General features: G+C 42.5%; 1 protein-coding gene across 1 annotated transcript in view; it reads left to right on the forward strand.

Moving 5' to 3' along the window:
• LOC147693325 (TRPM8 channel-associated factor homolog) overlaps positions 1–26,194 on the forward strand; it is a 162,126-nt gene that overhangs the window by 84,633 nt on the left and 51,299 nt on the right. Inside the window, exons 3-6 of the mRNA XM_086933671.1 lie at positions 8,825–9,765; positions 18,633–18,727; positions 20,027–20,240; positions 20,610–20,846. Of these exons, the coding sequence (XP_086789797.1) occupies positions 8,825–9,765; positions 18,633–18,727; positions 20,027–20,240; positions 20,610–20,728 (1,369 nt within the window). The 3' untranslated portion in view covers positions 20,729–20,846. The remainder of the gene's footprint in view (positions 1–8,824; positions 9,766–18,632; positions 18,728–20,026; positions 20,241–20,609; positions 20,847–26,194) is intronic.

Genomic DNA, 26,194 nt, shown 5'->3' on the forward strand with positions numbered 1-26,194 from the left:
GGGACTGCGAGGTCCAGCAGTCTCTCTGCTCCCCAGCTGCTGCCTCTTCCCTCGGCGTTCCCGCCCCCCACGCCTACAGTGCTTAAATCCCGCTCCCAATCCCGCGACCCGGGACACAGCCCGGGGCGAAGCCCGGGCAAAGGGCGGGCCCTCAAAGGCCGGATAAGGACGGGACGGGCCACCCCCCTTTTGGCTGACAGAATAAAGGTATATTAGCTAGAAGGTAAAGACCCCCTCTAATTGTTCCGTTTCCATATTTGTGGATTCTTGCATACTCCACGGCCCGATAGCCCATTCCCACCATGACCTCCAAGGGGGACCATACAACCTGTGAAGCTGGCAGTTGGCAAACGTATACTTTGCTAGATGAGTTAAACCTTCTATGCAAAACCAAATATGTTACACTGGAAACTCCACCGATGATCAAAAGTGCTAGTACACCTTCAGAAATGCATACTATCTTAGATCCCCTCATGTTATCAAACAAACCCCGCAGCCCGAACACACAAAGTACCGAATTCCCTCATGTCCCATCTGCGAAAAGGAAACACAACGATGTTAACCAAGGTGGAAATAACCCCATAACCCAAAAACGGTGCCGTACCCCATCCTCTGCTACTTCCCAAACGATCCCACTGATTGCTGAGTTTCCCGAAGCCATAACACCTCCTCCCCTTTTGCACATACTACCCCTCATCGAACAAATGGTTAGCGCTATGATAGCCCCACTGTTAGAAAAAATTACCATGTTAGGGGATAGGCTTTCTGGGATAGAAAAAACCATTAAGTCAAACTCGCTGGTTGATAAATGCAGTGACGCATCTAATCGCCCTAAGACACCTCCTACCCACTTAGGTTTAAAACCACCTGTGCAGGAAAAAATCCGTCAAATACAACTTGCTGGCCCTAGCGCTCCAGGGCAAAAAACAGTTAAATACCCCGCAAAAGTTTCTCTTCCCCACCCGACCGCATCTAGAGTAGGTCTAAATAAAGTTAATTTTATCCATTTACCCCCGGAAGCGGCCCCATACGTCTGCATCCTTGCGGGTGTACCTGCCCTTCCATCTGGTAAAATTGAGAGACAACACGACTTACTTAATAAAACCAAATTCTGGCTGTCAAAAAATAGGCCATTGCCCCGTAATCTATACGGAGCAATAAGGAGCGTTAGAAGCGTGGGTTGGTTGGGCTCTCTTCCCAAAGATGTTGCTGCGGACCTGGTACTTGTGCGATTTAGAGATCGAAATATTGTCCCTTACTTGAAAACTTGGCCGCCTCAAGTAAGAGACGGCCCAATATCATTATGGGATCTACATGATTTCTACCCCATAAATCCGTGTTTCCCTCCCTGAATATCTGGACATGTAATTATGACTATGAACTCGAACGATTATTCATGAACTCTTCTGATACTGCCTTAATCCGGGACTGGAAAATAAATTTTATGTCTGGGACCCTATTTTTTTGTACCTTGGTCTCTTAAAAATGTATTTTAATATTTGGATTGTAAATTGCATTTATTGTGAACTTTTATGGTTTTTTTATTTTCAAAAACCGAATAAAGTATTTGATTGATATAGATACCTGGGAAGAATTTAATGTTGTATGGATAGGACCGGAAGGTGGAGAGCATTCACCGAGTAAGAATGGCATACTGTATGTGACACTGAGGAGGGCTTGAAAGATTTTAAGCAATGGGTAAAGAATGGTTGGCCTGTACAAGTATAATTAAATAAACAGTTATATAGTTTTTGGAGGAGTACAGAATGAATATTCAATTGTTTTTTAAGGTGGTTTCTCTAAAATGTTCGAGAAATAGGATTATGAGCGTCTTCTGGGCATTGCCAAAATCAAGAAGAGAGTGAAGGAAGGGTTATTGGTGGCCACCAGGGCCGGACTGGGAACCACAACCGGCCATGGCAAAGTTCTCGGCCGCCCCCCCCCCCTCCACTTGGAGGTGCCAACAAGCTCTTTGCCAGGCCGGTTTTCGGGCGATTTTGGTACTGGGCCGATTTTGCAGCAATGGCCATGTAAAAATATGGTCCCCAGTGGCCCAAAACCGGCCCCCACCTGTGCCGCGCACCGGGGTATTGCCCGGTGCCCGCTATGGCCAGTCCAGAATGGATGTCGAGATAGAAAGTGTTGCAAGATAACGTCTTGAATGAAATAGTGTGGATAAGTCAAAGAACACCCTTAAACCTCCTTTATTTCCTATTCCCAGCCCTAACATGGCATTGGAAGTAAATGTTATGGATATTATGGGACCAGCGGTAAGTGAAGATGTAATATGCGTGCACATTATTGCTGACAGGGATTAATTTTCTAATTGTCCGGAAATAATGTGTGTGGACCGTGCTGATGCTTCAGGTGTGGTTAGATGTAAGAATAGTATTTTTCCAAGAGAGGGCTTACCCTTAAGTTTAGTTTCTTAAGTTTAAGTTTATTTAATTTAGTTCTCACCTGAGAACAACAAATATTTTAAAAAAATAAAATTACAATTAAAATAATAGAAATATCATTCTAGTAGGAGAGGGCTTAACTAAAAAAAAATAAGGACAATGGTGTTCAGTTTGAAGTAGAAGTGGTACAACAATTTTACCAGTTGGTATAAAACAACTTACTTCAGTTTATCACCCAGAGGGAAAGAGCAAAGTGGAGTGATTTAATAGTGTAATTAAGGGCATTTTAAAAACTAACAAGGTGTAGGAAAAATAACTGGGATACAGAAAAATTGTATGTAGAGGATCACTCCTACTGTTAAGTGACCTACCCAGTCACCTACCAAGTCGGTCTTTAGACAGTCTTCCTCTCGTCTCTACGGTTGCCTCTTCCCTTATCCTCACGTTCTCACCTCCCCTACCCCCACTTCTTTTCTCTCTCCTTCCTCACCTCTCCTAATGTATTGCTGATTGTTTGATGTATCGAGTAATTGTAGATCTTTTTATGGTATTCTGTTAAACCACATTGTTGCACTTCCTTTCATCCCTCCTGTCTTCTCCTCACGCATCCTCCCCTATTTATGTCTCTCCTTCTCCCCTCTCTCCTTGTATTGAGACTGAACTTCTCTGTCTAATACCCGACGGAGCTACCTAGTTTTAGTTATAGGTGAGATGGGCCGTGGATCCCCTCCTTGGTCTTCACCTACCCAGTCGATCTTTAGACAGACTTCTCTTCATCTCTCCCTACTGTCTCTTCCCTTATCCTCCCTTTCTCACCACCCCTGCCCCTCCACTACTTTTCTCTCTCCTTTCTCTCCTCTCCGAAGCGTATTGCCTATTTTTTTGGATTTATTGTGTAATTGTTTAACTGTTTCTGTTACATTGTTGATTCACATGTAAAGCCACTGATACCTCCGGGTCTTGCCAGCGCTATATAAAACTCTTTAAATAAATCAATAAATAAATATAGCCCATTTACCATTATGAGAGGGAGTGTTGCGTTTTCTGACAATAATCAGAGTTGATTTCTGGGTCAGTGCTGAAAGTTGTAAACTCATGGTTACTAGAATGGCTGAAGGAGCGCGAGAGATCTATAAACATGTTTATGACAAAAGGTATGAATTACAAGGGAACCTATTTGGAGCCTGGAAAGAAGGAGCGTGTGAAAAAAAAAACTAGTAAGAACTCGGAAGAGTAAGTGTGCGTTTTCGGCAACAGTAGAAGTAAGGACATTTTTCCTTAATTCAGCTAACTTCGTCAATGGGCGTGTATAGTACAAGTAGAACTTCAAGATGTAGGATGGTGTCAGGTGGTATTGAGAGGAATGGAAATTGAAGAAAACAAAAAGAAATGTTGTTATAACTGGCTGGATGAAGATGAATTTCGAGATGATAAAGGAGGATGCGGCAGAATGGATGAGTGTGAAGATAGGATGGTTGAGGAGCCTGTGCAGGAATGATGAATTCCAAAGCAAATGTGGATGCAAAATTAAACGACCTGGGGCATATTAGCAAGGGTGTGCGATAAATATCGCAAATTGCGCTTAGCGCATATTTTTGTATCGCTGTCTATTGCTGGATCTTCTCGCGGAGATAGCGCATTATTACCAATGTTCTTTTCCAATGTGATAAAAGATCCAGCGATAGCGGTGAAATCCACCAAAAACACAAGTAAAACAGCGATAAAAATGTTATCACTAGCGTAAACCTTGCTAATCGGCGGGGGTGGATTCAGCCTTAGAACCCACCTCCTATTGAGTATAATGGCTAAGTCAGGTTTTTAGCAGGTGTAAAAATTCCTGCGATAACCCCGGTTAGCGCAACTTTTTATATCGCTCACCGGGCCCAGGGCCTCAATTCTAATATGCGTTAGGTCTGTTAGCGGCTGTTTTCGTTTCTTTTAGTCGGGTACGCCTACTTTGCATGTCATTAGCGATAAATATCGCTGACATGCAAAGCGGCCCACAAAACGGTTGCTTTCGCCAGAAAGCTGTAGCAAACAGCTGTTAACGACAGCTTCCTAATAGGGAGATTAAAATATTGCTGCCTTAGCGGCAAAACGTGCTGCTAAAGCGATGATATGGCCCTTGCTTATATGCCCATCTAGTTATCTGAATTATCTTGTACCTTATGTTATTAAAATCTATTTCTTCAACACTAGTGAATTATTTTATGTGTTAGTATTCTCATTTAGTCTCAATTGTTATTGGCCTCGTTTTTTTAACGTGCTCCTTGGTATTGATGCGCAAACACTTCAGAAAGAAAGAGTAGTGATCCCTTTATCCTACTGGAACAGGATCTGCAACGGGCTGCCAGGAGAGACGTGCTGCACAAACGGAAATAGGCTGAGCAAATAACCTGGAAAGCGCGATGCCCGGCTGCTGAAAGTGCGTGTTTACAGAGCATGGATGTGTGACTTGTCCACCGAGGAAGGGATGCAGTCCCATATTAAAGAATAACAGTGGATTGCAGTCCAGATGAGGGGCCTAGAGCCAGGCTTTGGGTCCAGAAATATATCATGTCCCCGCCTCTCGAGATCGCCCCCTTGGCTCATTGACCCTTAGCGTGTTCACGCCTGGAAAGTTACATAAAGTGGACTATGGAGTCCAGCCTGGGCAGCTGCTATCCCTGCTGGGGTGCGATGAGGCTGACTTCCAGCCGAGGGTAGCATGAGAGTCACGGCTGTTATGGAGGAAGTGGGGAGGCTGGTGAAGTTTGCAGGCAGGGTCGAGTCACGGGTCTCCCAGTGCCCGGTGATGTTACTGTATCCACCTGTGTGAGCGGAGGAGACGGGAGAGGACTCTGTCCAGGGGAAAAGATCACAGGGGCACAGAGTGACAAGGAGCTGTGAACAAGCTTCCCTTCAAGTCTCCCCCAAAAAAGAAATCCATGCACAAAAAACAGACACAAAACAAATGCAAGAACCCCATGAAAAGGGCCCGATAGCCAAAGGTGTGCCCAAGAGGGAGAGAGGAGGGAGGTAACACACGCTTAACAAATAGCAAGAGGCAGATTACAAAAAAATAACTGAAGAACGAATCGGAAAATGGATGCGGAGCCTCCCTAACTATACTGTATACTGCATCTCTTGAGGAGACAGCGCATGCGCTGCCTAGGCCTAGACCTAATGACTTATTGGTTTATGACCATTTACCCTCAATCACACAACATGGTTTGCCTTTCACTGAATTACATGGTCATTATGTTTCATGCAATATGTGCGTGTGCCATCAATTAATACCACTCATCAGCTATGTTTTGCTGTTTTTTATTTCTATTTTTAAAAGAAAGCTTTCAATTGGATGTAGTTACAAGCACTTGAGAGGGCTTGGAATATTGTAGAGAATACATATCTGGAGATGTGCTGGCTTATTTATCATTGACTAAAATATGTTAAAGAAATGAGAATCAACACAAGAATACAATGTTCTGCATCCATTGTGGATATTTTGCCCACACTCAAGCCTGTAGATCTACCAGTTTACTTGCTCCTGTCTGGATGTTTTACGTGGTTGCTCCCCCATAAGCAACCTACTGAACATCTGTCCATTAGCCGTGGAGCTTCCCAAAAATAGTAACAAAAATGACAAATGGTAGCACTGCAAAAATCATCCAGTCCTAACCTTTGACCCATATATATTGCAAAGATAGAATCTTCCACTTCGCTCTTGTTGGGGATCTTTATAGCAGCAACTTTGGCCCCCGGACTTTTGCCTTTGAGAAACCTTCCTCCAAAGGTAGGCATGGTTTCTTCCATCAAAATCTCTTCATGTGAATTCTGCCACTCAGATGGCCTCATTTACAATATTTTGGCATAAGGTAGCACCTCAATCCTTCCTGCTGCTCTGCCCTACAGCAAAAGAAAAGGACAGGAATGTGCATATTTATCAGACATTTTGCAGTCCTGTCCTCTTTCTCTGTGCAGGCACTCAATTGGATGCCTTGCACCAATGCAGGCACCCCTGGCCCATCCTTCAAGGGTGTCTGTGTTGTAGGGATGATTATTTTTTACAGGAAGGGGCACCTTTCTGCACAAAAACAATCAATGAAGGCGATTTCCTCATTCAATGTGTGCTGCAAAATGCAGCACACATACAAAGAGGAATAAATATGTAGAAATAATGTTGTTGCGCCTCTGCTACGCCTCTCCTGGGAGTCATAGGCTTTTGACGCATTCCTAGGTTTACAACTTTAAATCTGGGAATATGTCAAATGCCATGGGTGTTACATGGGAACACCCACTGTAACACCCATCACACACCTACCCATTGTATTTTGAGGCAACGCAACACAGCAACTTGTGCTGCTTATCCCCACTCCATATCTACAAGGCCATGAAAAGCCACATAGGGTGGCTTTATGTGGCCTTATAGATATGGCTACGCCCTGTGTGCAGCCTGAATGTCAGAAAAAGTGATGTACTGGCAGCTTACAGGGCTTGTAAATGAGCCCCAGAGTCTCGCACAAAGAGGCTAAGAACGAGTTCTAAACCATCAGATTTGAGACCTAAAATAAGAAACCTTGTTCCAAGTTAAAGCTTGTGTGATAAGTGCAGTTTCAGTTCAGTTCAGTTCAGGCCCTTTGCCGCCTGCCCTCAATGGTGGGCAACATCACCCTCTGCAGGGGAGGCTGTGTGCCATGTTACCACCTGCGCTCAGTGGCAGACAGCTTGACTGTAGCAGAGGCAGGCTCTGAGCCACCTGCACCTAATGGCAGAAATTGTGAGTCTTGAAAAGTAGGACATGTGCTACCTATGCCCAAAGGCAGTTATTGTGGCACTATACAGGTGAGGCCCTGTGCCACCCCAGACCGGTGGCAGACAGTGTCGCCTTACAAACAGCAGTCACTGTGCTACCTCTCATAAATGTCAACCTTTTCTGGACGATAAATGGTGACATCAGGCATAACCTAGAAGAGGTGAACAAACTCTTGTTTACACTTGTAATGGTTGGTGGCTTTATGGGCAGGATGGAAGAACAGGAACTGGCTGCTAGTGTTCACATGCAGAGTGTGTGAATGGAAGGAAACATGGAAGTGTGTGTCTGAAGACTTTCATAAGCACTATTGCCACACTGCTTCTGGCTAAGCTCATAGAGGGTCTTGGTCTCTTGGGTAAATGGAACAGCTGAGCACTCACAGAAGGGACAGTGGGGCATATTTACAAGGGCAGAGTGCCACAGAACACATAGAAAGAACACAACGCCATGAATGATTGTTTATGTGCAGAAAGGTGTCCCTGCTCATAAACAATCATTAAATAATGATGATTTGCTGCTTCTATGTGGGCAGCACACATAGAAATAAAACAAATGCCATTATGGATTGTTTATGTGCAAGAAGGAAGACCTAGCCTAGGAATTCTGAAAGTTTTAGAAATGTGTTCATAAATAAAACTTTGACTTCTTTCTTGAAAGATGTAGTTGAAGGCCTCATTCGCATTTCAGGGTGGAGGGAGTTCCAAATTCTTGGGGCGATGCCAGAGAAAACTCTTTTGTACATTTTCTTCCTGGAGAATCTCTGTGGTATCAGCAGAAAGGTGATGGAGCTTCTAGAGGATCTTGAGCCTCCAGAAAGTTCAAGCCTCTTGGCGAGATAGCTTGGGGTATAGAAGTGCAGAGCTTTGTGAGTCATGCATGCCATTTTCAGCTGAATTCCTGCTTCTTAGGGGAGTCAGTTAAGGGATTTGAGATCCGGAGAGATGTGATTGTTCCTTTGTCATCCTGTAATGAGTGTTGCAGCAGAGTTAAGGGAGACCCTTAATGGGGCTGTTGTGGATCTGGGCAGGCCAGAGAGGGTTGCACTTCCATAAAACTACTTGTAATCTGGTGGGAGGGCAGCAGCGAGTAGTGGCGGTGCAGGTGGGTGGTGGTGGCATGTCACCCGCCCCTTCAACACCAAAACTCATTAACAGGCCCTTAATGTGTATTTTGTTTTTATATGTTTATTACACTTGCATTTTTAATACTGGTTTATTTGTTTTAGGGGAGTAGGTTGGGAAGAAAACAATTATATAAGAGAGTGCACACTCTCAGATTGCCTTGTTTTTACCCTTATTACTTGTTGTCCCTTAGTGCATGCCCTCAGATGATTGTTTTGTGGTGTATCCCAGTGCTCTCCCTCAAATGATTGCCATGTAGTTTTCCCTCAGTGCATCTCAGATGATTTTTCAGTTGTATTCCCTTAGTACTTGTTGTTTTCCCTTAGTGCACTCTCTAAAGTGATTGTCTTGTTTTCTCTTAGTGGTTGTTGTTTTCCCTTAGTGCACTCTCTAAAGTGATTGTCTGGTTTTCTCTTAGTGGTTGTTGTTTGTCCTTGCTGCACAATCTCAGATGTTTGTCATGTTGTTTTCATCAGTGCGCAATGTCAGATGATTGTCTTGTTTTCCAGACATGGGATTGACTTCATACAAGATTTAAGAAGCCTTCTAGCTGGAGTTACAGATTTGAACATTAAAAATGAAGGACTGCCTTCCCAGCTCCTGGTCCATGGGATACTGGCCTTCCCTGTTGGACTTGATGATTCTCATCAGTCATATCTGGCTGCTGCATACTATGGCAAAGGGCGAGTTGTTGTTGCAACACAAGAGCGCCAACTGAACACACCTTACCTTAAAACATTTTTACTCAATGCTATCTCCTGGCTGGATGCAGGGAGGCAGGGGGAAATTGGCATTGACAACAGCTTGAAGGGACTCAATGATCTTCTCAATGAGAACAAGGTGGCAAGTGGAATTTCTGACCTGATCCCAAGTCTTAGTGTCTACTGCTGCCAGTCATACACTGATGATGAGGCACAGAAAATCCAGGAGTTTGTGGCTGAAGGTGGGGGCCTGCTCATTGGAGGCCAGGCCTGGTGGTGGGCCTCGCAGCATCCAGGCCAATATGCTGTAGCAGACTATCCAGGCAATACAATTCTGAATACATTTGGCATCTGCATCCTGGGCAAATCCTTGAAGGCTGATACTTACAAACCTATGAAGCCTGAAGATGTGACACAGGTCTACCACTTTCGTAGAGCTCTTTCCAGGTTCCTGCAAGGTAACAGTGAAAAGAAGGATACAAAGCCATCTCCAGTACTTTGGCTCCAAAAACTGGGGCAGGATTGTGCTCAGTTTTTGAAGCTGTCGGCAGAAGGTTCTGCAGCGGTCTTCTCTATTCACCAAATGTTGAAGGATCTTCTGCGTCGCACTGGGATTCCAACAGTGAGTAAAGACAAGCCGATTCAAAACAACTCAAATGAGTCGATTCTGATCCATCTGGCGACATCTCTTTATGATCGATACCCCGATTATTCCGATGTCATCCTAACCATCGATGCAAAGAACCAAGGTATGGGCAAATTTGTTGTTCATTGTCATATAACTGGCTTACTATTCTAGTGTAACAAGACGGTTGTTTAGGATCTTACATTTATAGGAAGCTAGATAATTAAACTCACATACTGGACATGGGGACTTTGTTGGAGCTTGGCGGATGTGAATAAACAGCCAAAAACTGGTGGTGTATTTTTCCTCTCATCTGCCTTATTTAACCCCTTCGTTGCTGATGACGAGCTCAGCTCTTCATCAGCCACGGTGGTCGTGTGCGGATGACGAGCTGAGCTCGTCATCTAACGCGGCTTTTTAAAAATTGCCGCACACAGCGGGAAAAGCCGCCGCAGCGATGCGGTTAAAGTTTGTTGGAATTGAGGTTGGACCTCTGTGCGCCACCTTTGCCACGTACCAACACCTCCGTTGATGGTATAACATGTGTCTTTTGAAGAATGGACAGAATTACAGTACAATATCTGTCACTGTCACCATGCAGATAATACTCCACACTGGTAATGAAGGGGAAAAATACAAATAACCCTTCTTTCCATCCTCGCACTCCAACAATAACACAGGCAAAATGTCCCTTCAGCTGCAAAATGTAGAAATGTATTTTGAAAATGCTGTCAACCAAATGGCTGTTGGAATTCAGATTTAAAGGAAGCTCACAGTAAAGTAGTTTTTCGTATTTATCTTTTATAAGTTAAAGTAAAATTCACCTATAAAAACATGTACATTTTTTCTGCCAATAGTTTTCACTGTGCAGGAGTAACATGATGTACTTATAAATGTTTTAGATACTCGTATTATTCTTTAAAGAAAGTAAAGTCGAAGTAATTGTAAGAAGACAGATGAGACACCATCAGTCAAACTCTAAATTCAGCCCTAAATGTTTTAATGGAAACACAAACAAATTATTATATGTATAATACCCATACATTCGGAATGTAAGAAATATGATAAATAAAATATGTGAGGAATGTAGTTTATTATATGGTGTGATTGTGTATCCTCTCCGTTTAACTAACTCACAAATCCATCTTGGGTCTAGTCAGGTTTATTTGTAAAATGTTTGCTCAACCCTGGGTAGCTGTGGCTTTGAGCAGTCAGGCTTTAACAAAGGAACATGTTCAAAGCATTTAGAAGTACCAAAATAATTGAATGAGAAAGAAACATGGCACAAAAGAAATTAATTAAACATCAATTAAAAAAATTATAGCTTATCTTAATTAGTTTGTTATACACCAAAATCAACAAAATCCACCAGACGGTTCCGGAAGTATAAATATTTAAGCATTTTCACTCACATTGCAAACAAGCATTGGCAATTAGAGCAATTAGTGGTTACTATGAGAAATTTTGTAAACTTCTATAAAGTTACTGTAGGGTACTCCGGCTCACTTTGGGCCACCTACTCCAGCAGGGAGCTAGTCACAAAGGTTAATAAGGCTTGGTGGAAGAGGCACCTTGCAGTCAAAGCAGTCTCCAATCCAGTTCCAGACTGAATGGTCAAACTGCCGTAGACCTCAATGGAGTGGTCCTGATGCAAGAGATACAGGATTCTGAAGATGCTACAGGATGCTGAGGATGCTGATCCCATGATGGAGCCTTCCTGGGGCGACTCCTCGATCACTGTGGGGAGACTTTGACTACAGTGACCAACATCCCTCAACTCAACACAAACTATTCAAAAACGGATCACTGACATAATATAGAATGACAAAATATAGACTTACCAAAATATAGTCACCAAAATATAGAATGCCAAAATATCGAATTCCTATCTACAAACAGGTAATTACAAAAATATTGAATCCAAAATATAGTCTGTAAAAAATATAGACAGTCAAAATATCGATTTTTTTTTAAATGTCTTAAAAGTAATTTAAAATTAATGAAATAATAAATATAATTACCTAAAACATACTTAAAAATACTCAAATAACCTTAAAATTAAGATATAATTAATTTAAGTTATTAATAAAAAATGTACAATATTTTACCGTAGGATAGCAAGAGGGTAACATTTAATATTACCACTCCAGTGAGTGCAACAGTAGGGAAAGCGTTGGATAGCGTAGGGGTAAAAATACTATTCCCACTCCAGTGAGTGCAACAGTAGGGAAAGCGTTGGATAGCGTAGGGGTAAAAATACTATTCCCACTCCAGAGAGTGCAACAGTAGGGAAAGCGTTGGATAGCGTAGGGGTAAAATTTACTATTCCCACTCAAGAGAGTGCAACAGTAGGGAAAGCGTTGGATAGCGTAGGGGTAAAAAATTACTATTCCCACTCCAGTGAGTGCAACAGTAGGAAAAGCGTTGGATAGCATAAGGGTAAAATTTACTATTCCCACTCCAGAGAGTGCAACAGTAGGGAAAGGGTTGGATAGCAGGAGGGTAAAAAATACTATTCCCACTCCAGTGAGTGCAACAGTAGGGAAAGCGTTGGATAGCGTAGGGGTAAAAAATACTATTCCCACTCCAGAAAGTGCAACAGTAGGGAATGTGTTGGATAGCGTAGGGGTAAAAATTAATATTCCCACTCCAGAGAGTGCAACAGTAGGGAAAGCGTTGGATAGCGTAGGGGTAAAAAATACTATTCCCACTCCAGAGAGTGCAACAGTAGGGAAAGCGTTGGATAGCATAACGGTAAAAATTACTATTCCCACTCCAGAGAGTGCAACAGTAGGGAAAGCGTTGGATAGCGTAGGGGTAAAAAATACTATTCCCACTCCAGAGAGTGCAACAGTAGGGAAAGCGTTGGATATTCGAAGGGTAAAAATTACTATTTCCACTCCAGAGAGTACAACAGTAGGGAAAGCATTGGATAGCGTAGGGGTAAAAATTACTATTCCCACTCCAGAGAGTGCAACAGTAGGGAAAGCGTTGGATAGCGTAGGGGTAAAAAATACTATTCCCACTCCAGAGAGTGCAGCAGTAGGGAAAGCGTTGGATAGCGGGAGTGTGAAAATGACTATTCCCACTTCAGATAGTGCAACATTAGGTAAAGCTTTGGATAGCGTAGGGGTAAAAATTACTATTCCCATTACAGAGAGTGCAACAGTAGGGAAAGCGTTGGATAGCGTAGGGGTAAAAAATACTATTCCCACTCCAGAGAGTGCAACAGTAGGGAAAGCGTTGGATAGCGGGACGGTGAAAATTACTATTCCCACTCCAGTGAGTTTAACAGTAGGGAAAGCAATGATTTAATATATTATTAAAAATAAATTAAATATCAATCCCAATAAAACATTAATTGAAATTAATAACCAATTTAATATTATGTAATAATTAATTAGAAATACAACTACATATTAGTTATTAAAAATCAATAATACAAATTAATACCAATTAAAAATAAACAGTAAATTAATTATCAATACACAAAAAGTATTTTTAACATGTAATTAATTACAATTACATTACTTCCCACCCTATTCCCCTATAAACCCACATCCCACTACAGAAAATACATTAATACAATTATCATAATTATCAAATATTTAATTAATACAAAATATTTACCAATTAATACAAATTAATTGCCAATTAATAGAAATGAATTACCAATTAAAAATTAATTAACAATAAATTTAAAATCAATACCAATGAATGAAAAAAATTATTTACTTAATTACAATTAAATTACTTCCCACCCTATTCCCCTATAAACCCACAACCCGCTACAGAAAATACATTTCGAAAATTAACATAATTAACAATTAATCAATTAATACAAATTAATTGGCAATTAATAAAAATTAATTACCAATTAAAAAATAACAGTAAATTCAAAATGAATACCAATAAATAAATACAAATATTTAATTAATTACAATTAAATTACTTCCCACCCTATTCCCCTATAAACCCGCAACCCGCTACAGAACTAAAAAGCAAAATTTAATTAAAAATGAATAATAATTGCTAAAAATTAATATTTAATTGAATATAATTAAATTACTTCCCACCCTATTCCCCTATAAACCCACAACCCGCTACAGAAATAAATTACGCAAAAATTAAATAACATAAAATTCATTACTTAAAATACATTAAACATACATTACAAAAATTAATTTACACTTTTCACACATATACTAACATACAAAACACTTTAAAAAAATTGATATTATTAAAAAATCGATATATTTAATGCCTATATTGTATACTTCGATATTTTGACTTCTATATTTTGAAAATCGATATTACTTACCTTAAATTCGATATTTTTAACCACTATATTGTGTCCATTCGATATTTTGTCCATTCTATATTTTTACTTCGATATTATGTCCATTCTATATTTTGGAATCGATATTATGACTGTTTACCTTCAAAAACATATTGGATCATAATACTAGCTGAAGTTAATCGACCAACCAAATATATCTTGTTTATAGTAACAGCTATGTTTCCAGTCCTGACATTTAACCACACATTGCCATTTGGTCCCCATATATGATGTGGCAATTCAATTGCAACGTTTTATCTCATTGAATAATTTGCAGCAACCCAGTGGGTATATAAACATAATTACAGGACAAATACATGTATCCTAATCTTTACCAGTTATTTAGAAGCATCATCTGTCACCCAAGTGGGTTCACTTTGCCTATTGTAGAGTGCCAAAGTCCTGGGTGCAACAATGTTATTTACCCATTGGAAACAAAGATCATGAACATGATAACATTTATTTCCAGTGCAATATTGCATGTCCTCTAGAAACTAGACAGTACTAATACTCAGTGGTCTGTGAGTGGGGTGCAGAAGCCTGAGTGGGGCTGTGAGGTGTGTGTATGAATATCGGAGTGGGTGTGTGATTGGGTGTATGAATGACTGACTGGGTCAGTGATTGGGTGCATGAATGTGAATGGGTTTGTGATTGGGTGGGTCAGTGTCAGAGTGGGTCTGTGAGTGAGTGGGAGGGTCTATGGCAGGGTCTGTGAGTCATTGTGTGAATCTCTGAGGTGGTCTGTGAGTTTGTGCATCAGTGATAACAGTATTGTCTGTGAGGTGTTTTGTGTGTTTGGGAGGTATGTGCAGTGATATATTATTGTTTTTCATTATTTTTTCTTAATTTTTATTTTGGGAGTAGCACAACTGTCGCAACCCGTCACAGAGGCGTTGCGATTCCTGTGTGATTTTGATGCAGCTGAATCACGTATATGGGGACTTTTAAGGTTTAGTTTAAGATATGAGGAATAGTAAGAAACTAATAAAATTTGAATATTGTGAAAGAAAAAACATTTTAAAGAGTGTTTTAGTACCTTTTATGGTGTTGCACACAGTGCCAGCTCATGTGTATTTTATTTATAAAAAGATTTAATACTAAAGTATTAAATACTTCAAAATACTTACATGGACATCTTTCAAGTTTTATTTAAAGTAAGAGGTTTCCGAATACAACACGGAAACCAGTGAAATCAAAGTCAAAATACATCTTAAAGTTCATTTTTAAATATTTTGAGGATATGTGATGGAGCGCAAAGTAAGCGCAAAGGCATTGCACAACCCATGTCACTCAGAAACAAATGGATTTAATTGGTTAAAAAGCATTGCATACATATATTACAGTGAGCCATACCTATCTCTTCTATATTTCTGAGCCTGTGGAGGTCTTTTACAGAGCTGTTGCCCAGGTCCCAATTTTGGATTTATTTTGGTTTTAATTTAAGAGAGAAAATGGTGTCTGCTCCATACCACCACCTGAGGGCAACCAGAGCAGTTCTTCAAATGAAGAGAAGCCAACAACTACAATGATTAGTATTGTGTGTGAATTGTTTACAATCGCTACTGATGAAAAAAAAGTAAATGTTCGTAAGGTGACTTGTACACTATGCAACAAAGTCCTGTCTCGTGGGTCCGATTGCAAATACGCTTGCCAAACCATGGGCATGTTGAAGCATCTACGAACCATCCATTCAACACGGTTATCAAGAGCGATAATGGAAAAAAAAGAAGAGGGATAGCCCAACAGTGTCTTTGGATGATGATCAGCCTAGTACATTACAGGTGTGACTCTTGCTAGCCCTGTTCCATCCTGGGTCCCAGTATTAGCAGCAGCAGTTGGATAATTTTGCTTAAGATGCTGCACTATTCTCACAATGGGAGAACAGCCCGTCCCTACACTTGTGTGTATGTATGGCTAAGTGAATGGGTACATGAGTGCCTAAATAGGTAGGTGAGAGGGTGTGTGAGTGGTTGCATAGGTGAGTGAGTGACTGTGAATAATGCAATGGAAGAGTGACTGTGTGAGTGGCTCTATAAGTGAGTGAGTGACTGTATCAGTTATTGACTGGCTGCACCAGTCCCAATATGAATGAGTGAGTGAAAAGGTGCATGAGTGTGTACATGGGTGAGGGAGTGGTTCTTAAGTACCTATATGGGCTACTGAATTGGTGTCAGTGGTTTATGTGTAAGTGTGTGAATAGCTGTATGGGTGAGTGAGTGGCTGTGTGAGTGGGTGTATGTGTGAGTATGTTAAAGCGTGAATGGTATATGGATGAGTGAGATGTATATTAAGGACTTTATAGGGGAGTGAGGAGGTGTTCAGGGTTGTATCGATGTGTAAATGGTAAGATGGTGTGTTCCCGGTTGTATGAGTGAGTGACAAATTGCATGAGTAAGTGTATGGATAAAGAATAGATGCATGTGTGAGTACCTACATGGTTGAGTTAGTGTCACAGACCAGAGGTCATAAAAGTGGCAATGAATTGCATGGGAGTTTCATAGGATCTCTACCTGGTGATAGGAACTGTCAGGAAGTTATATCTATTGTTTAGTTTACATGAACACACTCTGCATTGCTATATCATAGAAATATGTCTGTAACTGTATACCTATGTTGATACATCTAAACATATATCACTCCAAGCCCTGTTGTAAAAGAAAAATAATACAAATATCAGTTAGATTCTGTTTTACAAAATTCAAGAAACATAATATTATACATTACTCAAGCTGCAACGGTATATCACAATATATTAAACATATAATTTCCCATTTTACTTTTCCCAGCTTTCATATTCTTACTCCATAAACAATGTAATATCTGAAGCTTTATCATTGAACAGTGGAAAAAAAACCAATTGTATGGATTGTAGAAAAAAAACTATCTACTCAGTACACCTTTGTAAATAAGTGACTCTATGCATAGCACTTAATATAATTTGTTAAACTGTTGTTTTTCCCACACTAACTACAGTAATGTAGAGAAATGTATTTTCAAACTGTTTCCTTTATTAATATACCTAGTGCTCAACTACTCATAAAAGTAATCCAAACTTGAGTTCTGAAAGTCCTTTTCAAAATATGAACCCATTTGGGTTCACATATTATTTCCTTTTTTCATCATTAGGGTGACATCATGAAGCATTGTCATCTTGAAGTTTAATGTCTTGTCCTATTTATTCACTGGTCATAAGGTTAGAATTTGTCTTAAAGTCTTGTGCTTTGTAAGTATTCTGAAATTAACCAAGTATCGCTGATTGAGAAATGTTTTTGCTGTCTTCCTGGTGAGGCAGATACTCCCTCTAACAGCAGAGGAATGTGATCCATGTTCATGTTACTTTTTGGTTCTGACGTTCTGGAGTTTTGATATTAAATCTGCACAGGCTCCTTAGCTGAGGATTGCAAGGGCCATCTGGTCTCAGGCATTCCGCAGCCAGGTTGGTGCGGTCTGGAAAGGTATCATGTGCTTCTTAGTTTCTGTGCCAGTCTTTCGGGTCTGTCACATACCTTCTTCTCTGCTATGAAATGTCTGCCTCTGGGGATGCTGTCACCATGTCAAACTTGAATAACGCTGTCCATACTGAGGCTGTTGTTCCACATACAGTCTATAGTGTGCTACATCCAAAAACATAGAGCACATGGTTGAAGGCTTGCAGTGTGAGACCTCTGCAAACAAAATTACAGATTGTTAGCACAAGAAAATAAGGAACAAGATAGCACATGACAGTTGCACCAGGGAGTTCAGCTGGTACAGCCACAAATGCCCAGAATGGCCACCATGATGCCACTGCGGCCCTCAAAGTTGGAGGGGACTCCATCATGTCATGGATACCCACAGTCTCCCACCAATTACCATCATTGTGCCAGAGGCAACATAATACAAGGAATTGACACAGTGCATCAGCCCACTCACGCGTGCATGCACCCATGCAACAGGATGTATACCAATCCTCAGATCTTTGCAAGATTTTTTACTCTTGCTACATTTTCCATGCATTATTCGAATTCCACTCCTCCTGCTCCTGGTTCCTAGATCTTACCACATTACAAAACATGGCTGTTGTTTTACCGCAAAGAGTATGTAAATGTAAATGTAAATGTATAGGCATTTATATAGCGCACTACTTACCCGTTGGGTCCCAAGGCGCTTCGACCGCTGCAAAACCCTTCCTGGCTTCCCTGAGAGATGGTCCCTTAATGGGTATCTCCAGGGTGAGACCAGGCATCCCCGGCGGTCTGGTGGGGCCGTTAGTGAAGATGAGGCAAGCTAATGCCCAGAGTTGCCGAGTGTGATCGCTGATCAGAGTGGGCACCGAGGCGAGAGAATTATCGAGTCTGCTGACCCTGGTCCAGAAACCAGCCGCGCCGGTAATCGAACCCTGGTCCCGGGCCGTCCTCTGCTCTCGGGTCTGCCGCCTCTAACCAGTGAGCCACACTACTTCCCTAATACAGCCAGTAACAGTACAGTTTGCACATGTTGTTCACATCTCCATCAGTAATCCACACACAAGGGTTGCCCACTCTTCTATACTGGACCTGGGTGTGAGCAACATTTCATCCTGATGCACAAAAGCTGAATATACAATCTTCAATATGTGTGTGGTATTATAAATTGTATTGCAGTGTTTTTTAACCATGTGTCAATTCTTGCAGGATCCACAGCTTGGAGAAGCACAGGCCTTTACCTCCACCCTCTGCAGAATGCAACCATTGTATTCCCACCAGCTGCAATCGGAGCAGACCTGCAGGTAAGACACTAATTATGATAGAAATAAATGTCCTTAAAGTTTTATCTGTTCAATTATGTCTATCAAGAATATATTCTGCCATTAATGGGGCCAAGACAAATGATGGACACAGAGGAGTTTGGTGACCAGCCACAACACTACAGTGAACATACTGCATTGAGAACAAAGCCCAAGATTCAAATTACTGCATGAAGATCAACAGAGCTACCATAAGGTGTGCCCTGCTTGGTGTACCCCACTCAAGTCCATTCGTATGCAAAAAGGCATACACCATTCCAATAATTAACTGAACTTCCTTGCTAAAGAGGTTCCTCCAAGCTATTACAATATGTGTGTGGTCTGCAGTACCCCCATTTATGTAAATTCATACACACAGGAAGCAACAGCCCATTTCTATAAAATATTGAAGCCTCCTCGCCAAAGATACACTTCCACACTTCTAGAGTGTGCTGTTTTCTGTACTCACAATCAATCACTTCATACACAATAGATGCACAATCTATTTCCACACAATGACTGAACCTCCTCACCAAAGATGTGCCTCCATGCTACTGTAGTGTGTGTGGTTTTCTGTATCACCATTTTTGTCAGTTTATGCACATGGAAGCAATCCCCAACTGCCACTTATTAGCAAAACCTCCTCATTAATGCTTTGCTTCCACGTTACTGTAATGTGTGTCTGGTCTGCTGTACCCCACTCATGTCAGTTCATACACAGGAAGCATGCCCATTCCCATACAATAGCTCAACCTAGTTACCAATGAGGTCGATTACCACTTATAAAGTATGTATACCCCCACTCATGTGAGTTCATACACAAGGGAGGCACACCCCATTCCCATATTATGACTCATCCTCCTCGTTAAAGATGTGCTTCCAAGCTATTATAGCTTGCATGTGGTCTGCTGTTACTCCGCACATATCAATCCATGTACTGGGGAAGTACATCCCATTTCTACCTGTAACCTCCTCACCAAAGAAGAGTTTCCACATTTCTAGAATGTGTGTGTGGTCTGATGTACCCCCAATCAGGTCAGTTCATATACAGGGGAAGAATGCCTTGTTCCACAAAATAATGGGTTCTTTATCTCCCAAGATACTATTTCTTGCTGGACCCCTGCTCATGTTGATTGATGACATTTTAACCACTTGATATTGCTGAACAATGACAGCGCTTCTTTGTAGAGGCCAACGATTCAACAATAATCTACGTGGTCCGCTGTTTCTCACTTGTGTTAATTTGGTGTAAATGGTAACCATTCCCCATCCCGCTTCCTGACTATACCTCCTCACCTCTAGGTCCAGATTGGATGCCATTCGGATGACCTAAGTGATGCGGAGGAGTTGCGTCGCCCACCAGTGGTCATCAAGCTTTACCAGGTTAAGAGTGAGAAGATGACCATCTCCAGCCTGTGGGGCGGCCTCATCTATATCCTGGTGCCAGCCGGATGCCAGCTTGGATTTGTGCAAGTCACCATACAAGGGGCAGTCCGTGCACCCTTCTATAAACATGGTGGGTAGACTGTGCTATTAGAATTAAAGGGTGGTTGAATAAAATACAAGGTTTTTCTTCTCACCCCATTATTGAATAATCAATTTAGTTGGTCATGATTACTTTCTAAGTGTTCGGAAATATATGGAAAGGGATGTTCTGCATGTAAATGAATCAAGTTAAAAATCTGAAGTTTGTCTTAGTGTGTTTTTTCTTTACATAAGATCATTACGTATTTGGCCATGTGATTGTTCTGTTCTGATTGAAAATTCTTCCCACAAGCAAATCCTGCCACTCGGGAGTATTTGTGTTATATCAATTTATATAAAATGCCTGGTGTTTATGTTCAATCTAGGTTTACAAGTCACATAATCTTTAATTCTGCTGCAGGAGAAACCACTGAGTCAGCCTGGCTGGACACTGTCCGGCACTATCCTGCCCCTTGGGCAGAGTTTGCCACTGAGAACATCATCCTCACCGTCCCTGCGGAGAACGCCCGCCTGGTGTAGAGACCTGGTGCCCTGATGTCCACATGGGATCGCATCATGGCAGCTATTGCAGAGCTTGCTGCCATCCCATCCTTTTTGAGGCCAGAGAGAATTGTTGCAGATGTCCAAATATCAGCTGGTAAGAACTGCACCTTGGCATTCACTGGCAGGCAGTGCCAAAGGTAGGCCAAGGTTGTCCCACACAGGAGGGCCAGTATAGTGTCTATGCACAGTGCTCTGATTCAAAGTTGACTTGGTAAATAATTATTAGAAGAGCAGCTTTAACAGATTCATCAGATTTAAGTTGAAAAATGATTGGCAATAAAAAATAAGGTGTAATTTCTGCTCACAAGAGCAGGTATTCTTCAAGCTCACAAGGTCAGGCATTCATTCCAGTTCACAAGATCAGGCATTAATTCCTCCTCAAGAGAGTAGGGGGGATCACAAGTTTGAAATATTTTCAAAAGTCATTTAATTTAACAAATGAACAATTCTCTAAATGATAGAATACAGTAATATCTATAATTATCTTGTCAACTATCATTAGGGACATAAATATTAGTATTTGAACTTGTAGCTTGGACTAGCTATTCACACAGATCCTGTCCTTCCTACTGCACCCAAGTCTCTCAGTTGCATATACACCATCCACTCTATGTAACATTTTCCAAAATGTAATAATCATTCTACTATCAATTAAGATTTAGCTCCTTTTCAAATATGCGCCAAGACTTTAATGTGCTTGGGTAGTGGCCACAGAAGGACATAATTTGTCCAAATGTCTGGTGAAGCCTCTTTCGCAAAACCAGCTTCCTCAATTTCAGGAAGACATTAAGTGGGGAGAGGATTTAGCCTAATGGCTAGGGCGGTCGATCTCAAAGCTGGGGAACCAGGTTCAAGTCTCGACAATGACGCTCAACTTCATGTGATTCTGGCCCAATCACTTAAAGTCCCCGTGCCTAACAAAAATGAATGTGTCCATGTGTAACGCGACAGGTACTCATATAAAGCTCTCTGATGCCTGATACCTTTGTGTCAAGTTCGCACTATATCAAAAAGTGAATTATGTCTTTCCTACACACAGCTTTACAGATTTGCTTCTGAGGCTGAAGATTGATGATCCTAATTGAACAGTGTTTCTGGGACAGACAAATCAATGATGTTCTTTCTTGAGGTTTCAAGAGCTCACTCAAAGGTCTAAGCTGTAATGCAATCAGACGCATTTTTTGAAACTTTGTTCATAAGGGCATCAGACTGACACATCTTCTTGATGTGTGAAAATGCCAGGCTCATACAGTCCTTTGTCCCATATTGGGAACTAAGGGCCAGATGTAGGTAATTCCTATTTACCGACTCTTAAATAGCAAATTTTACCGTTTCGGTATTTAAGAGTCGGTAAATAGGAAGGGGGGAGATGTAGGTAATTCTAATTTTAGAATTACCGAATCAGTAGAATTCGGTATTAACCGATTCGGTAAATACCAAATCGGTATTGCCCATTGATTCCTATGGGCTATGAAGCCCATAGGAATCAATGGGCAATACCGATTCGGTATTTACCGAATCGGTAAATACCGAATCCTGCAAGGGTGCATGGGGTGCCACTTTGACACCCTCTAGCACCCCAAATACAGGCTTGTGTGCCATGTGGCACACATATTTGTGGAATTTGTGGGGGTATTTCTAGAGCGCAACGTTCGCTCCGGAGGGAGCATCTTGGCGCTGAGGATCCAGAGTGAACCAGTCCAGGAGGATTAGATGGAGGCTTTGGAGTAATCGTCCGGGAGATTGAAAATCCATGTCTTTAGAAGCTTTCTAAAAGGTTTTTCCTGGGTTTGTTGTCTGAGGGTTTTGGGCAGTTTATTCCAAGCTTTAGTGGCCAGGAAGCTGAGGGTCTTCTCACCCTTCGTTTTCAGATTGTATTTAGGGGGAAGGATGAGGTTGTCGTGGGTCGAAGGAAGGTGTCGACTGGGCGTATAGTGGGGAAAGCGCCTGGTGAGGTATTTAGGGCCTGTTTTGTTGTAGGCACGAAAGGCTATGATCAGGATTTTGAAGAAAATCCTTTTGTGAAGGGGAAGCCAGTGAAGTGAACGAAGCGCTGCAGTGATAGAGGATCTGCGGGGCAGGCCCAGGACAAGACGTGCAGCTGTGTGTAGTACGCTCTGCAGTTTTAGGATGGTACTCTTTTTGAGTCCTGCGAGCAGGCCGTTGCAATAGTCCAGGCGTGAGATTATGAGTGCTACTGTCACCGTTTTTCTGGCGTCAATAGGGAGAAAGTCGAAGAACTTTCTGAGGGATCTGATCGTTCCAAAGCATTTGCCTGCGACGGTTCTGGCATGCTGATCAAAAGAGAGTTCGGAGTCAAAGATTACGCCGAGATTCCTGGCCGATGACACTGTCTGAGGGGGGGCAACAGAATTATCCGGCCACCAGAGTGCTGGACAGAAGGAGATATTTGTACCGATCGGGAGGATCTCCGTTTTACTCGAGTTACATTTCAAGTGGCTGTTGTCCATCCATCGGAATACTTCAGTCAGGCAGTGTTTCAGGTTGAGTTCTGCTTTGGTAGATAGTTCGTCTAGTGGCACAATGAGTTGTGTGTCATCGGCATACGAAGTGACAGGTATGCCGAATGATTCAATCAGATTTAGGAGAGGAATGAGGTAAATGTTAAAAAGTAGAGGGCTCAGGATGGATCCTTGCGGGACACCTGAGGAAACCAGTTTGTCTTTGGAGTGGAAGGGGCCCAGAGCGATAGTTTGAGATCGGTCGGAGATAAAAGACTTTATCCAGGATAGGGCGGAATCAGAGATGCCAATGTCCCTAAGTCTACTGATGAGGATGGTGTGGGAAATGGTATCAAACGCCGCCGTTAGGTCAAGAAGGATTAGAATGGAGTTTTTCCTCTGATCTTGTAGGGTTTTTATGGTGTCAGACAGTTCGATAAGAGCGGTTTCTGTCGAGTGCTTGGGGCGGAATCCAGATTGTTGGGATGAAGAAGGTTGTTATCATCCAGGTAGCGTTTCAGCTCACTGCGGACTAGTTGTTCCGTAATTTTTCCCAAGGCCGGGAGTAGCGAAATTGGGCGGAGGTTGGTTAGATCAGTCGGGGGTTTATTTGCCTTCTTCATAAGGGGTTTGACAATTCTTTTTTTCCAACGGCTGGGTACTGAGCCTGAGCTAAGCGAGGAGTTGATTAGATTGTTGATGGTCGGGTTAACTTCGTCGATTAATTGGTGAAGTATTTTGGGGGGACAAGGATCAGACGGGGCGCCCGATTTGCAGGCCAGGATGGCTTTTCTGGACTGCTCTAGAGTGACAGGGGAGAAGCTACTTAGAGTGCAGCCTTGGGGAACCGGTGGAGGGGGCACAGGGGGAGTGGCAGGGGGGGGGAAGTTGATTTGGATAGAGGCAATGTTGTCCTCGAAATAGTCAGAGATTTGGTCGCAAAATTTCTGAGAAGGGGGAATTTCAGGCAGAAGTGCCTTGGGCTGCGTAAATGATTTAACTATCGCGAACAGCGCCTTTTGTTTTTGGCCTGCGTTTTTAATGGCGTTGACGTAGTAGTTTTTTTTAGCCAGTTTGATTTCCGAAAGGTAGTTTTTCCTTGTGGCGATATAGGAAGTACGATTTATGGCCTCGTATGTCTTTCGCCATTTTCTTTCTGCCTTTTTACATAGCAGATGAGCATTTGCTAGTTCAGGTGTGAACCAGGGGGCATTGGTTTTGGTTTTACCCCGGGAGGTGCGGGGGCGTGGGGGCGGGATTCTGGATTTCATTTCTTGAGTGATCCAGTTGTGAAAAAGATCGGCGTCGGTATCGACGTTGCCAGAAAAGATGGGAGTTTGAGTTTGCATTGAGGGTTTAAGAGTGATGTTATCCTGGACCTTTTTCCAATTGATGTGATTGTCGGGGTGAGAAGCGGCTTTGTCGCGGTTGGGCAGATTTTTGCTCAGAATGTGGAATGGGATTAGGGAGTGATCAGACCAGATCTGAGGCAAAGGGGGTAGTGTGATCAATGAGGGAGAGTTTGTGCAGACTCCATCGAGGGTGTGACCCAGGGAGTGGGTGGGTGAAGTGACAAGTTGCTTAAAATTGAACATGTCAAGGGTTTGTACGAAATTGATGGTTTGTACATCTGTTTTCGATTCTAGATGGAGGTTAAAATCACCTAGGAGGGTGAAGAATGGGTATCTGAGTGAGAGTTGTCCTAAGGAATCGTACAGGGAGTCGAGGAACTCAGAGGCATTGCCGGGTGGGCGGTATATCAGTCCGCCTGAGAACGAAGTATGTTCGTTCAATTTAATAGAGAAGCCTAGTCCTTCTGTCTTTTTTAAAGGCTCTAGACTAAAGGTGTGGCAAGGGAGGGTGTCTTTAAGGATGATTGCGACACCTCCGCCTCGGCCCTTGGCTCTATCTTCCCTGAAGAGTGAATAGCCCTGGGGTAGGGCAACAGCAATGTCAGGGTTACTATCTGCTGTTAGCCATGTCTCAGTTATCATGAGGCAATCGAGATCGGACTCCAAGATAAGGTCGTGCATATCTTGGTTGTGCTTGCACATGGATCGTGCATTGATCAGACCACCTTTGAAGGAGGGCTGAGGGGCCTGAGGTATATCGGCCGATGGGACGGCTGAGTGGAGGCCAGTGGACCAGTGGCAGAGTTTGCAGCTAACTGGGCCTGACAACGCGGCTGGGTCAAGTATACATGGACAATGCTTAGTGACCTGTAGTTGAAGGAGGTCGCTGGGTTGGTAGGAGATGTGGGAGGAAGAATGGGCAGAGCTTCCTGCGCCTGTCGCGGTCTTGTCGCGGACGGGCGCAGACGGGCTTGCCTTAGGCGCTCCCGCTGCGCTCATCCGCTGCGCGTCCTGTACATGCACATTTGTAGGAAACAGAGGGGGGTGTGGCCTCAGAAAGGGGCGGAGTCAGCATGCACGCCGGTGGTGATGGTGGCGGCAGGCTAGGAAAGAGCTAGGAAGGGCGCGAAGCAGCTATTAAGGGCATGTCTGTGTGTCACATGTCACAGGTGTACATGCACAGATGTGCATGTACACCTGAATTCGGGATTTTACCACCAAATTGCATTGGGTGGTAAAATACCGAATCCTGAAGGCCTGTAGCACTGCCAACAGTGCTACCTACATCTGGGTTTTATCGAATCGGTAATTTTACCGATTCGGTAAATTTACCGAATCTGTAAAATGATGCCCCTACATCCCAATCACCAAATACCGGTCGGTAACGGCCGAATTCAGCCGTTACCGAACAGTATTTGGGCTCCTACATCTAGCCCTAAGTTTTAGGGCTGAATCTTGCCAAAGTAGGGCTTTCTCTAGAAGGCTATCACTGATTTCAGTTAGGGTGCTGCAGTGATACAGCTTAGTGGTCAGAGCATTGTGTGGATTGTTTTGATGTCAACATCGTGGGAAACGTTTAGCATGTTTCTGATCTGTGTCAGGTCATGCACCCTTATCTTGCGTGTGTT

The sequence above is a fragment of the Lissotriton vulgaris genome, chromosome 8 (genome assembly GCF_964263255.1).
Source record: "Lissotriton vulgaris chromosome 8, aLisVul1.2, whole genome shotgun sequence".
NCBI classification, from domain to species: domain Eukaryota; kingdom Metazoa; phylum Chordata; class Amphibia; order Caudata; family Salamandridae; genus Lissotriton; species Lissotriton vulgaris.